This window comes from Hippopotamus amphibius, chromosome 3 (genome assembly GCF_030028045.1).
Source record: "Hippopotamus amphibius kiboko isolate mHipAmp2 chromosome 3, mHipAmp2.hap2, whole genome shotgun sequence".
In the NCBI taxonomy this organism is placed as follows: domain Eukaryota; kingdom Metazoa; phylum Chordata; class Mammalia; order Artiodactyla; family Hippopotamidae; genus Hippopotamus; species Hippopotamus amphibius.
In genome coordinates this window covers 155,154,218-155,168,937 of record NC_080188.1, presented here as the reverse complement: position 1 = coordinate 155,168,937, position 14,720 = coordinate 155,154,218, and the positions used below count along the sequence as shown (strand labels likewise).

The 14,720-nt window shown below is 42.6% G+C and overlaps 1 protein-coding gene across 9 annotated transcripts in view; it reads right to left on the bottom strand.

Moving 5' to 3' along the window:
- The window catches only part of SRGAP2 (SLIT-ROBO Rho GTPase activating protein 2), a 233,688-nt gene that overhangs the window by 127,489 nt on the left and 91,479 nt on the right, over positions 1–14,720 (bottom strand). For all 9 annotated transcript variants that reach the window (XM_057727357.1, XM_057727350.1, XM_057727352.1 and 6 more), the window contains one exon: positions 14,445–14,637. In XM_057727357.1, coding sequence (XP_057583340.1) covers positions 14,445–14,637 — 193 coding nt within the window. The remainder of the gene's footprint in view (positions 1–14,444; positions 14,638–14,720) is intronic.

The window sequence follows — 14,720 nt, the reverse complement described above, 5'->3', positions numbered from 1 at the left end:
GATGCTTTGGGTCCATCTGTTTTTTAACTTAAGTTGTAGGCAAGATTCGGAACAGCTGGAATCAGCAGCACCGACCATGTTATATGTGTCTGGAAGAAGGAGAGAAATAAAATGAGTGTGTGAGAAGAAGGTTAAATAGGGCAGAGGAAGGGGAATCTGGAAGCCATCCCCAGACAGAGAGGAGAAAATGTCCAGGTCAGGAACTGATGCAAAAGAGCTATTAGAAAGGCCAAAGCATCTGAGTGAAGAAGGCCAAGGAGGAGAAGCAGCAGGTCCCTCAGAACTGGAAGCTAGCAGACAGGGCGGAAAATTCTACAAGTTCATGTGTCAAATAGCAGTGCCCTGAGGCTTCACCTCTGAGGGACCAGATCAAGCTCATCCAAAGGTTACATGAGCTACTGGTAAACAGTCCTCATAATCATAGCCTAGAACTGAGATGAAAGCTAGATTCTTGGTTCCCTAAGAACAGAGAACGGCAAGGAGAACGGGAGAGGATTAGTCTTAGGAGGAAGTGGCAAGGGTCCCAACCCATAAAGTGGCTTTCCCAGAGTCACGGCAGGCCCAGGGATGGGGGCCAGGGCGGGGGGCGGGGGGAGGAGTCCACAGGATGGTCCTCAGTGTATGATTTGTCTAGCATTTTGAACACTGTGTTTTGGTCCGCAAGGCTAAAAACAAACAAACAAAAAAAGGATTTCAAACCAGTATTGAAATCTAGTTAGTAGAAGTCATGCCTGTTTCAGAGCATGGGTTAGCAATCCTGAAACTCTGTGTGTACTCCAGGGATGAGTAATTAAATAAACATATTACAGAGAATGGGTACCAGGTTTCTCAGTGTTCAGAGAACAGAGTTACAAATATGGAAAGGGAAGAAAATAGGATAAAACACATAGTATTGGGTTGGAATTGCACATGTTGATGTGAACTCATAGTCTTCAGTATATGATAACATATAGATAGAGAAATAGACATAGAAGTACACGGGTAAATGTGTGCGTGCGTACATACATTGATTTACTATCCCTGTCTGCTGAGGGGGGCTACAAACAATGGTGTCCAGTAACAAAAATCACACCTAGCATCCATGGCTTCTAAATACTATTTCTCACTAAAAGAAACCAGAGCTCTTTGAAGAAACAGCTCCAGAGCTGAAGCAAAGAAAATACAAGGTGTACCTAGAACATCTTATTGCGCCAGGAAGTATTGATATAAGAAGTACTCAAAGAATGATGGGGTATGTCAATTGTATCTCAATAAAAGTTCTTAAAGGAAAAAAGAAAAAAAAAAAAGAATGATGGGGAGGGCTTCCCTGGTAGCACAGTGGTTAAGAATTCACCTGCTAATGCAGGGGCATGGGTTCCATCCCTGGTCTGGGAAGATCCCACATGCCTCGGAGCAACTAAGCCCGTGCTCCACAGCTACTGAAGCCCGTGCACCTAGAGCCCGTGCTCCACAACAAGAGAAGCCACCTCAATGAGAAGCCTGCACACCATAACAAAGAGCAGCCCCCACTCTCCACAACTGCAGAAAGCCCACATGAAGCAACGAAGACCCAATGCAGCCAATAGATAAAAATTAAAAAAAGAAAAAAAATTATGGGGACACATCAAAAGACACAGGAAACACTGAAGGGACTCCACTAGCCAAATCTGGGACAACATGAGCATTCAAATAAAGATGTTAAAGGTTATAAACTATTGAATATAATCAGAATCTATGAGTCCATATTGATATAACAAACAAACCACCAGACAAATATAGGGGGAGAGAAGAACCTCTTCCTTACAGTAAAATCCCAACTGATAAATGCAGAAGGAATGATGGAAAAATTACCCTTTGGTAACCATCATAATACTAATTGATTCAAGCAAGAATCATCAATAGATGCTAAAATCAGTGGGTGTGAGGTCTGAAGAATAACATATTTACACAGTCTTAAATGGGACAAATCATCAGCAAGTGCCTCCTGACATGATACACTGAGAACAGGACATCCCTTCTGTGGTATGCCTGCTCAAAGTGCATAACCTGAATAAAGAAACAGATATTAACAAAAGTATCAAATTAGAGAACATTCTACAAAATAGCTGGGCTGAATGCTCCCTCAAAATGTCAATATGAAATACAAAGAAAGACCTGGAAACCATTCCACGTTAAAGGAAACTAAACAGACAACTGAAAGAAATGCACAATCTTGGAATTTCTTTTGCCGAGAAGGAAATATTTGGAACAAACGGTAAATCTGAATATGGACTATATAAGATTATTGTATCAATATGTATCCCCTGATTTTGATAACTATACTACCATTAACAACATTTTTTTTTTAGTAAATACACATTGAAGTATGTAGAATTAAAGCGATATCATTTCTGTAACTTATAGTCATGGGTTTCAGAAAACAAAATATGTATGTGTGTGAGCTGTGTATGGAGAGAGAGAAAGAAAGAGAAATATAAAGCAAATGCTACTATGTAACATTTTTGGACAATCTGGGTAAATGGTATACAGAAATTCTCTGTACTATTCCTGCAATTTTTCTGTAAGTCTAAAATGATGTCCAAAAAAATTTAAAGATCCCATTCTGGATGAAAATGTCTCCCATCTTTCCTTTGGCAATAAACATATGCTACTTTGTGTTATCTTTTTTCATATAAGCCTTCTGTCTTCCACATAACATGACGAGCCTCTTGAGGGCAGAGGCTGGGTCCTATAAATCTTTGTGACCCCAGCACCTGCCAGAACCTGCTGGTCATTGTTGACAATAAAGATGAAGCCAAGTGCCTATTACTGAATCACATATAATACAGGTGACAAAAAGGTCACTCAACAATTCTGGCTCCTCAATCTTGAACTCTATACCTTGTCAGAACACACACATTCACACACGCATATAAATACAACCTTAAATTTTTCACAGTAAGTGGTAACCTCTATAAGATAGAATACTGGCTTATTCTTCTGTGCATATTTAATTCCTAGAACAGCCCTAGAATAAGTGCTGAATAAATGTTTGCTGAAAGGAGAAGTGAACCTCGCATAGCAGGATTGATGTTCACCAAAACTTTCTATGCTAATTCACAAGAGCACCAGGAGTGGACCTGTTATTCAGAAGAAATAATAGCACAAGGATGTTCTCAGCCCCCAAAATAATAAGCAAAAAATCTTATTCAAGATTTTCAAACCAATTCTTTCTGGCTAGAATGGCTCAAAAACAGGCCCAGATCTGATACATCATTTTTTTTCATTTGATTAAAAGGTGAGAACTTTTCTAATGTCTCTTTAATTTGGTATCAAGAAAGCCTACTAAAGATGTATTATATATTTTTTTTCCATATGTCTTCCCTGAACTATGTTGTAAAGTAGGTTTCCTAATCATTCATCATCTGTCTGGAAACTCAGTGTGTGTATCTGGGGGCCGGGGATGGGGTGAGCACAAAAAAAAGAAAAGGAAGAAGAAGAAGAAGAAGTATCACTGAATTCTTTGTAAGCCACATTATCTTCATTCACTTCCAATTAACGATGTAACGGAGACCTGGCAAAGCCAACACTGAGAAAGGACAAGAATCAGATTAGCATCCAAGACAAAGCCCCTAACAATACCATTTAATCCGTATACTTGAAGCACCTGAATGGCTTCAGGAGGTGCTAATGGAAGTGTGGCACACCTACCTTAGTGTGCATGCATGTGTATGTAGAACTCAGTGGTAGGGAAGGACACACATTTCCACCCAGGACCAGAGAAAAGAGAAGCAAGGAGGTGGCTGACAAATCTAGTCCACATATAAAAAGGGGGGTTGGGGTGGGGAGAAGGGCAGAAAGTCAATATACCTAAGTCAAACCTTTCTTAATTGTGCCTGCCTTCCTGGGTTTATTTGCTCTCTATTCAGAGTCCACTCAATGCCTGTGCTTTGTCTTCCAAAGGAAATGTTTGAGGCATCATTTCCACCTGTACGCTGCGGCATCACTTCTGTACAACTTCCTCCTTTTGCTAAATCCTCGAGATGCTGCCTGTAAATTCAAAGAATTTCAAGCATCAACAGAAACCCCCACCCCCACCCCCAGAACTTAGTTATGCACATCTGTTGTTTACAAGGGTTCAGGCTGAGAGCTGCCAGACTTGTTCTGCAACCTCTACTTTAACACAGAGGCTGCCAGGGAGGGATGTCTGAATTTCATGCAAGGATGCCCTGTCCCAACTGCTTAAGCAGAAATCGGCAAACACAGCTCAACATCCTTCTGTTGAAGATAATCCTAGTTTGTTCGATTCATTTTCTAATCCTGGTTCTTTAACCAGCTGTACCCAAAACATGTTAAGAAGCAGAGCTCTGCTCATCGATCTTCCCTGAATTAAAACCCGAGGGGCAATGGTCCAGTGATCGGTGGAAGTGTAGAAGGGCAGGAGATAGCGGAAAGGATTTAGACTCTGAAAAACCCAAACCCTACTTTTTTCTCATTTTCCCTAAATCCTTCATTAACACTGAGCTCTTCCCATGTGACTCTGTTTCTCTTCACAGCGTGATACTTCAGTGCAGCACAGAAATTAGATATTAAAGTCTTTACTTCAATTAACTTGGGACCAAATCTAATTGAGAACATAACTGCTATGTTACCTCTCCCTGGCTGAGCCAGGCACGAGTGCCTCCCAAGCTCTCCACCTTCCCTTCCTTCCCGATGACTACTGAAACCTCCTTTATGCAGGCTCCTATTTTTAGATTCGTGTGCCCATGCGCACATACATGCTTATTATTCTCTCCCAGCCAGTCTGATTTTTCCCCATTTCAATTATGTGTCCTTACGGCAGAGACTGTCTTTTCTTCTTATCTTGTAAACCCTCCCACTTAACACAGTCAGCTCCCAATAAAGATGACATGGCTCTTGCCTTTAAAAGAGAACTGGATCAAAGTCAATTCATTTAATTGGCTATGAATTTCTGAGAATTAAAGAACCCGCTGCACACTGCCTCCTGTGTCTACCGTGGAATTATTATGGGCTTACAAGAAGCCAAGAAAATGAAGACTAAAAGTTCCCTGAGTCCAGCACTGTTGTTAAGGGACATGATTACCAGGGTCTGGGCCCCGGCCAGCTGGAAGCCCAAGGTGTGTCCTGCTGACATTCCAGCGGCAGAGCCTACGAGACACAGGAAGCCCCCAGCCTCCAACATCCTCCCAATTGTGCACAAAAGCATGTTTTGCTCCCAACCTGCCCTCTATCATTCCCTGCCCTAAAAGGATCATATGAAGCCATTTATGCAGAAGCTTGTAAGCTTCTGTTTGGCCTCATGAGAGAGACAACCCTGTAAACCACAGTCTGTCACGCTCATGACTAAGATGTGTGCAGCCCCGGCCTGCTGGTCTTGATAGTGGCCGCTGCAGGAGGCTGAACAGGACTGGCCTCCTTGTATTCACCTGGGGCGCAGTTGGGACCCATGGGTCTCAACACTACACCTTTAATGATTTGGCAATTAGTGCTGACTATTAACTTTGTGAGGACAAGGACATCAGAGGGTGACTGTAAGACAAATTTCCTTCTCTTGACAATTATGAGCCTGGATCTAAAAATAGCATGCCAGGGCTAACGACCTGGTGCAAGGTAGTTCACGACACCTTGTGAATAAGACACCTTATAGGACAAAACAGACAACTGTGGAGTTTTTATAAGAACTGGACACACAATTACACAGAGTCACTTACTTGCATATTTCCTCCCAATGTAGCCATATCATAAAAAGCAGGAGTCAGGAAGAGTCTGTCATTCGGGAGGGCCCATGGGGGTCACTGAGGTAAACGGAGACTGACATACTATTACCTAGGGCCAGGCTTAAGAATGCTTAACTCTGCACAGGGAATAAATGGTGAATCTAATCTACTAGGGTTTTACGTGGTATAGCTATGTTTGGTCCCAACTCCTGAGGACAAGAAAAATTGTCACTGCTATTTACATTTACTCTGGGTTAAGCACTGTCCTAAGGGTTTCCTATATTTTAAAATTCATTTAATCAGCATAACAACTCCATGAGGTAGATACTATTATTATCCACAATTTACAGATGAGGAAATCGAGGCCACTAACAACCTCCTTGTAAAAGTCACACAGCTAAGTAAGTAGAAAACCCAGGATCAGAGCCCAGAAAATCTGGTTCCAGAACCTGTGATCTTGACAATCATGCTGTATTCCTTCTGCGGTGATGATAATTAGATTTAGCTACCATTTTTTTGAGCATCTAGTAAGTTATAGGCACTCGGCTAGTACTTTTCATACATTATATCTAATCTTTAGAACAACTCTTCAAGGTAGGCATTACTCTCCACATTTCAAGAATGAGAAAACTGAAGCAAAAAGGGGTTGACTTGGTCAAGGTCACACATCTCTAAGTGGAAGATCCAAATTTGTCTGGATTAAAGCTCTCAGCTTTTCCTGTTAATTCGTAAAGCCTCCCAGAGAGCTTTCAAATGAATTCTTTCTCTTTTCAAAAGACAGGCCACCACTCTGTCTTGCTGATCCTCCAAACTGCCTGTGTCTCTTCTATCCTCTTTTAGCCACGTGTGAGGAGACCTCCCAACTCTTCCAAGAAGGACCCAACCACCACTTAAGGTTCTATATGGACTGGGCCAGTGAAAAACTCACCAACAGACCTTTCGTTAGTTTCTAAATAAAGTCAGCTTGAGCCATGGCCAACCCTTGCTCAACACCAGATGCTAATTCTGGGCAAAACCTTCCCTGTAGGAACAAACAGCTCCCATATATATCTAAAACGAATGAGTGACACACTGGTCCCAGGAAATAAGGGGTTCTTCCTTCTGGCAGCTTCAGGTTTTCTCCTACTTCCCTCCTCAAAATTACCCCATACTCAAAGAGGAACTTTCTGGTCCTCCACACTTTTCTGATTTGCAATCACAGCTATAACACTCTCCATGGCCAACTGACTCTGTTTTTCAACCCAATGCTGTCCTGTGAGGCTGATGAACAACTCTGGAGGAGATATCCATTGGCAATAGGTGATGTAACTGTGCACATTCAAATACTGGGCCCAAGGCCAAGAACATGGATGCTACAAGAATTTCTCTTTAATTAACTGTGTACCTCACCTCCCACTGAAAGGAGTATTGCAGGTTGCACATCTACCAGATTCTTGAGATACCTAAGTCCTACTCCCTCCCTCACATCCCTTCTAATAGTTACAGACTCATAACCAGCCAAATAAGCAGATTTACTTTCCATGTGTATTTCCTTAATATACTGCTAATTTAATGTTAAAAATTGTCTTGCTCCTATCCCTAGTTCCTAGCTCGGTGTCTGTACATAATTAGGTCCCCAAAATGTGTACTGAATGAATGCATAAATAAATACATCTTTTAAATCCCTTTTCACTTTCTGCAATCTGAGTAGCACAGACAATACAAAGAATGTTTTCCTTTTTTAACTCCTAAAACCCTTATTGTTGGAAATCAAACATTTCCACAGCGTCAACCATCATCTCTCTATGAACATGCCCAAATCTCTACCATCAACCCACACATTAGCTCTAAATATAGTCCAGATCTTTAGCTCTAAGTACAGCCATTCATTTTCTGTCAATTATAGAAATTTCAGCTTCAATATCCTTCCAATGTCTTAAACTTAACAACCAAAACCCAAATTTCTCATATTCCAGCCCTTCAAAAACAGCTCCTTCCCCTAACTTTGATATTTCTTTTAAAGGCACCATTAATTTACCAGTCATCTAAGTCCAAAAGAAACTTCACAGCCCTCTTTCTTTTGTGCTGCCAGGATTACTTGAAACCCAAATCGCATCAGTCAGTAATTCCTGCAGAGTCTTCCTGCACCAGGTGTTTTCCATCTGTCTCTAGACTGTAAGCTCCAGGAGTGCAGGGGGCAGTATCTGTCTGCCTGGCATGTATGTGGCACATGGTAAGAGCACAATACATGCTTGCTAAATGGACCGAAGGATCAATTTCTATTCTTTTCATCCCTACCATCCCACCCTAATTTAGATCCTTATTACCTACCATGACAACTGGTTTCACTGTCTGAAGTTCCCTGTCATTTAGCAAACCATCACTATTAAGGTTAAGGTTAATCTTCCTTAAGTAGAGTTCATACCTCAGCTTGGACACCTGCTGTTCAAACCTTCAGTGGTTCCCAGTGTCCACTGCATAGAGCCAAATCTGTTAGTCAAGAGTCAAGGCTCAGCATGATATGCTCCTATCTACTTTTGTCCAGTTCCTCCATATACACTCATTACCCCAACCAAACCAGTCTACTCACTGTACTCCAAACGTGTTTTATACTTTCCTCCGGGCTACAACACCTTTCCCCTTCTTCTCTCTCCATCTATCAAAATCCTATCCATTTTCAAGGTCTGGTTCAAATCCCATTCCCCACCTCCACCCGAAAGTTTCTTGACCCACCACCTGTGCATCATGCCTTCTGGAGCACGCACTTGGTACCTTCCCTATATTGCCCTACGCTGAAAATCTGTGTTATTATGTTCAGGCATAATTTGTCCCTGATTAGATTATACAGTCACGTAGGAAAGAACCACTACTTCTACTTCTTTGAATCTCTCTCCTCTAAGAGGCTAGACTAATACCTTAAAAATGTCCAACAAATATTTGTTGATGAGGAAAAGGAAAAGCTGGAAGAAAGACAAGATGTTGACAGTGGGTTATAAAGTAGCATAAGGTCTTTGTAAGGAACACAGCAGGATAGCAATGCAGGAGTATTCCTCTAAAACTCAACAGGAAAAAAAAACCCACCTCAAAAAAAAAAAGAAAAAGAAAAAGAGAAAACTGAGCCATTAAAAGTAGGAGATCAAAACCAAATGAGCTATGACTGAAAGGTAATTTACAGCACATCTATGCAAAAAAACAAAAAACACAAACCAGCCAACGCATTATCAGAGTCCTGCTGGGCAACATTAACACAGATTCCACTTAAAAGAGACAATCAAAGGCTTAGCAACAGATAGGAATACATTTAGACGCTTCAAGGAGCCAAAGAAAATGCAAGAACATCTTCCCTAGGAAGACTTCTTACCCTCACATAATATCTCTGCTCTTAATCAAACCAGGCAGATAAAATTTCAGGCATTAATAGGGTGCTCCCACAATTCAAAGGGATGGAGGAAGCCATATTACCTATCTTAAACAAAGCAGAATAAGATAGATAGAAGTAATCACTACCTGTAGGGGGAAGAGGAGGGGGAGGGGACCGCAGGGTCAGACTTTGCAACGGAACCAGAGTTGTGTGAGCTTTAATGAGGGTGTTTGCACTGAGACAGTGTGGGAGAGGACAAAAGGTGAACAGGAGAAAAGCAGAATACGAAGCCAAGCCAAAGAGTGACAGGGTAACGGCTTCCAGGGTAAGAAGTTATCCAAGAGAAGATGAAAATAGCAGTCAGCAGCCATGGTCCCTAAATGCGATCATTTAAAACTGTAACAAAATACCCAACCTGACCCAGTATGAGGGGCTGGCTGAAATCTAGCCAGGTTGAGAAACTGGCCTAGAAAAGGGTGGGGCAAACCATGTAGACCAATTCTAGCCCTGGCCAAACTACCCCATCCCAAGCTGAATAGTTTTCATGTTCCTGAGATGCGTCTGTCCAGGGCTCCTGCTGGCAGCTGCTCTCCTGGCAGCACAGGGAGACAAATTCATGGCATTGCTGGGCCAACAGCTGCTACAGCTCCGGGGGAGGTGACAAGTGCCCGCTGAGATGCTCTGGGCAGAGAATGAACTATTCTAGGGACCAGCCCTAGAGTCAGCAAAATCGAGGCTACACTTCTCCAGCTGAATGAAAATATAGTACAATTGCCACTCCAGAGACCCTCCAGAAAACCCACAGCCCTTCCTCTGTCCCAGCTTCTTTGACTTTAATGGCTTCTTGCCCTCACGTTTGACCCATCCTTTCCAGTTCCCAGGGCACAACTTCAGACTCGGCCCACATTAACCTTAGGCTCACTGCCATGCCTTCCTAACAGGTCTCCTCCCTCCAGTCTCTCTGCTCCAGCTGATCTTATGCATTGTTGCCATAGTTACCTTTCCAAAACACAACCATCCATAATTATGCTCCAAAACTATCAACGGGTCCCCCGTGTTTACAGAATAAAGCCCACACTCTTGTCGCCTGGCATTCATGGACCACTATGATCTGGTTCCTACCAACTTTTCCAGGCTTATGTCACTATCACCCATATTACTCCTGTTCTTTAGCAAAACAGATGAGTTACCTACCAGCTTTGTTTTTCCCAGCTCTGTGCCTTTATCAGTACTGTTCTCTCTGCCTAAAATGCTTCCCTCCCAATCTTTTTACCCTCCTTCTACAACTTTTGCGTTGTTTCAATTGAATTAAGCTTATAAAACCAATACCTTATGGGCACTTTTATTTTTCCATTTCACATCCACTGAAACTCACCTCCATAAAGCCCTCTCTTCTCTGTGCATTTATGGCACTTTACAAAGTGGATGAGTGGAATGGTCTTTCATACACCTGCCCTCTCGTACATCACACATCGACAATGTGGTGGAGGCTGCTAATTGTCCCCCACTCTTTTTCCCCCTCCATCTATATTAATAGAAACTCTACTTTCTGGTCACTAGAATAATAACTACATTTCCGAGCCTCCCTTGCTGCTCAGTAGAACCATGCCAATCAGATGTGTGCTGAAGAGATGTACGTGCCACTTCCAGACTGCACCTTTAAAGGGTAAGGATGCACTCGCCCCTGGCCTTTTTGTTTTTCCCACTGGCTAGAATGGGGACATGGTGGTCTGAGCCATCTTGGGTCATACCGAACAAGGACAACACTCTAGGGATGAAATAAGGACCCCAACAACAGCCCTGAATGGCTGACACCCAGATGATTACATGAGAGAAAAATCAACCTCTATCTCATGTAAGACACTATTATTTGGGTCTATTAGCGTTGCCAAATCTATACCCTAACTAAAATAGACATGCCTAAAAAGACTTCCTGAGCCAAAAATGTCAATTTTCAGTTGCTAACAAATGTTTCAAGCATGGCCTAGTGCTGTTGCCTGCCAAGGGCCAGCTCAGTTTCAGCAGCGTGGTGGTCTCTGTACAGCAACGCTTGTACGTGCAAACATCCAAATACTTGGTCCTGTTTTACAACACAGAAATGAGTGGAAAGTGCAAAAATGCAACTGCTGCTGCTAGTGTTACATTGAGAAGTAGAGTCTCATCACTGGATGAACAAGACAAGGTTAGAGATCATCAGCCACCAGAATTCCTCAAATGCTCCCTGGACTTAAGCAGGCAGACCATGGATTTAATTGCGGCAAAAAAGAAGAAAATAAAAGACAAGGTACAAAATGCTCAAAGTTCATCAGGTGAGGTATAATTCAGAACTTCACATATATACTTACAGTAATAGAACTCACCTACTCCATGTAAAACTCCAGGACATTTTTAGGAATAAACCATATCTGAAAGTAGGATGCCGCCTGGACTCCCTTACTGAGTTTCTCACCAACTTGCCTGTGTTAAAAGCATTTGTGTGTATGTCTCATTGTCTCTTCTATTAAGCTGTAGCACATGAATTTGCTACTATGCTCTAGCAGATTGAAAGCTCTTGGGTTTGGGGCTCATTTTAGTCACCTTTGCCTCCCACAATGCCTTAGGATGGGAGAGCATCAATAAGACATTGCTGGGATTAACTTCTACAGATCTTCCACTTGGAAGCCTGCTCATTCCATCAGACATGCCTACATACCTTCCATCCTTTTGCTTAAAAAAAAAAAATCACCCTTTTTCCTTCCTTCGTTCCCTTCCTTCTTCCCTCCCCTGCACCTTCCTGGTAACGTTTACTTCTAGTAATTAACATTTACTACTCTCTAAAATTGGGTGTGCCCAAGGCTTGGGTCCTGGGTTTAGCTCTTTGTTCTTCTCTTTCTCTTCCCTGAGTTCATATAATTTCATAGCTTCCATAATCACTTTTATACCTTAGAGTCTGCTCTCTACTCCTAGTCAAAACCTTTTACTTCAGTAGTAGTACAACATCTCCACTGGATGCCTGAAGGCCTCCCACTGCCCCAAACCTGACACGCCCAGAGTAGGCTCACCATTCAAAACAGGTCTTCGCTCAACAACCCCCCTTCTATCATAGATGCCCCGATTCTTCCAGGTCACCAGGTTAGAGACACTGGGTCACCTCTGACCATTATAGTTCTTTACCCGATCAGTTACCCAGTCCTCTTCAGTTTCTCAAATACTTCTTGAGCACGTCCCTTCCTCTCTAGTCTGTTTTGCTCTCACATGGTACAGGGGTTATCCCCCCAAACCTCCATCCTGGCCTTCTCTGGCATAAAAATTCATTCTTCCGCCATCTTTCCTCATGTCTCCCTCCCCACACAAGCACCCAGAGAGCTCACTACCATGCTGCCACATCAAATTTGAACTCCCCTGCTCATCTGTCCAAGAACCGTTATTTGGTGTCTACTTATCCAAACCTTACTTTCCACTGCTTTGGAAAATACCTGTGTTCTCATAATAGTTTGCCTATACCTCTGTTAAAGCCCTCTTTTACATCATATTGTTTACATGTCTCTTTTCCGTGTTAGCCCAGATTCCAGAGCTTATCTCAGTCTCTGTAGGAATCAGCACAGAACACAGTACCCGGTAGGCAGCATTTAAAAGGGGTCTGTTGAATAAGTATTTAGATCGCTCCTCAGGATAAGATCTGACAAGAAGCTATTAAAGTAACCTAGCCATAAAATGACAGGAAAGGAGTGGCAAAGCCCCCCTCTAGGTGCTTGTAGCCCTCTGTCCTTTCGTTCCGCACCACTTAACCCATCTGACTGTGTGATGTACTCAGTCAGTGCCGGCTTCCTCACTCTAAGTGCCCTGTGGAAGATGGTGCTCATTCACTGTTACATCCCAAGGTACAACGTCTGGTCTGAAGGAGCAAATGGAATGTGCAATGTACATTTGTTGAATGAATGCACACAAACCTCCTCTTAATGAAGCTGGATCCCTCACTAGCCCCTTTCGCCCCTCACCACCAAACACTCCTGCTTCCTCTCTCCTGCACGTGCTGTTCTCTCCTAAACAAATCTACCTTTAAGGACTAACCTAAATCCCACTTGCTTCATGAAAATGCTCCTGACTATTCCAGGTCCTTTCTCTGTCTCTAATGACTTATCACTGACCTCTTATCACAGCTATAGTCTACATAAGACCAATGATCTCTTAATGAGACCATTATTGCTTTATCCTCTAATTGCTTCTTATATTAAAAATCTTTTCTCCCCAACCAGATATGGCCCCCTATGGATACACACCATAAACCTGTCTTGTATCTTCCAATACCTGTACAACACAGAGCACATAGCTGGCTCTCCAGAAACACTCACTGGTTGTTTGGGAAAAATGAAGCCAGGTACCAGCTTTATCAGAAGGCAAATCAATTCTCCCAGCCTTGGAGAAAACAACCTATTTCTTGTATGTGAACTTAATCAGAGCAATTCAGCACATCTGTACCTTAATTTGTAGTAAATTGTGTCCTTAAGCCGAGAAGACAATACAGTACTAAAAATCAAATGCTATTTTAAACTTAGGAGGAGTTTATCAAGAGAATAAATCCAACTTTGAATCATTTTTCTAAAGCAAACAATCCCCCTCCCCCCGGCAATCTTCATTTATTATATACTAAAATAACATTTTATTCTCCCAGGATTGCTTATCATAAAGAGAACAGGACTTGGAAAAGATAAGAGACTCTGAGGACAAAACATCTGGAGGAAATCCTCATTATGGCTTCTATTGAAAGCGTCATTTGTTCTCCTTACTCTTAGCCTCCATATTCACTGCTGAGAGCTGACTTGTAAAGGTTAAATTGTGTCCCAAGTTATTAGGGCGATAAACAAAAATAGAAAATAGAGGGAAATAAGATACACTTGGCATTAATTCTTAAATTCACTCATTCATTTACTCATCCAACAATATTTAGTGAGCATCTATTACATATTACACTAGGTACTGTGCGAGACTGAACGATGAATCAGAAAAGCTTATAGAGTCCACTAGACCCATCTGCACTGGGTCTTAAAACAAGAGTATGGCTTCAATACGCAATGACATAAACAACGGACATATAAGTTCACATAACAGGATGGGCAAAGGCCCAGTGGAGTTGGCATTCTGTTTGACTATGGTGTAGCAGAGCAGAAACAGGAAATAAGGTTGGAAAGCTAGTTGGGCCAGATGTAGAGAGGCTTAAAGACCAAGCCAAGGAGTGTACACCTTTGTGAATAGAGCAACGCTTCTCAAACTTAACTATGCACACAAACCACCTGGGGATCTTGTTACAGCAGATCTGGGGGTGGGACCCGAGATTCTGCATTTTCAACACCTAGGTGGCACACCTTGCCTCCCTCCATCCTGGACCCCATTCTCAAAGTCCCTAAAAGTAACAGCCACAGCAACCCTACTTGAACTGCTGGTCCTTGGTGCTCCGTGTCTTGGCCAGGAAGCGCTCTGCCAGCTTCTCCAGGTTGCGAGAGTAGTCCATCTCGATCTCAGCCTTCTTCCGGAAGAAGTCCTGGAGGTCCTGCAATAGCTGTACCCGGAGCTCACACTGCTGGTCCAGGCATTTCATCTGCTCTGTGAGCTGAGCGCGGATCTCTACAACAAAAGGGAGGTGAGGCAGTCAGACAGAGATCCCTGGAAAAAATCATAACGCCAACATTTACCCCTTCCATTTCATT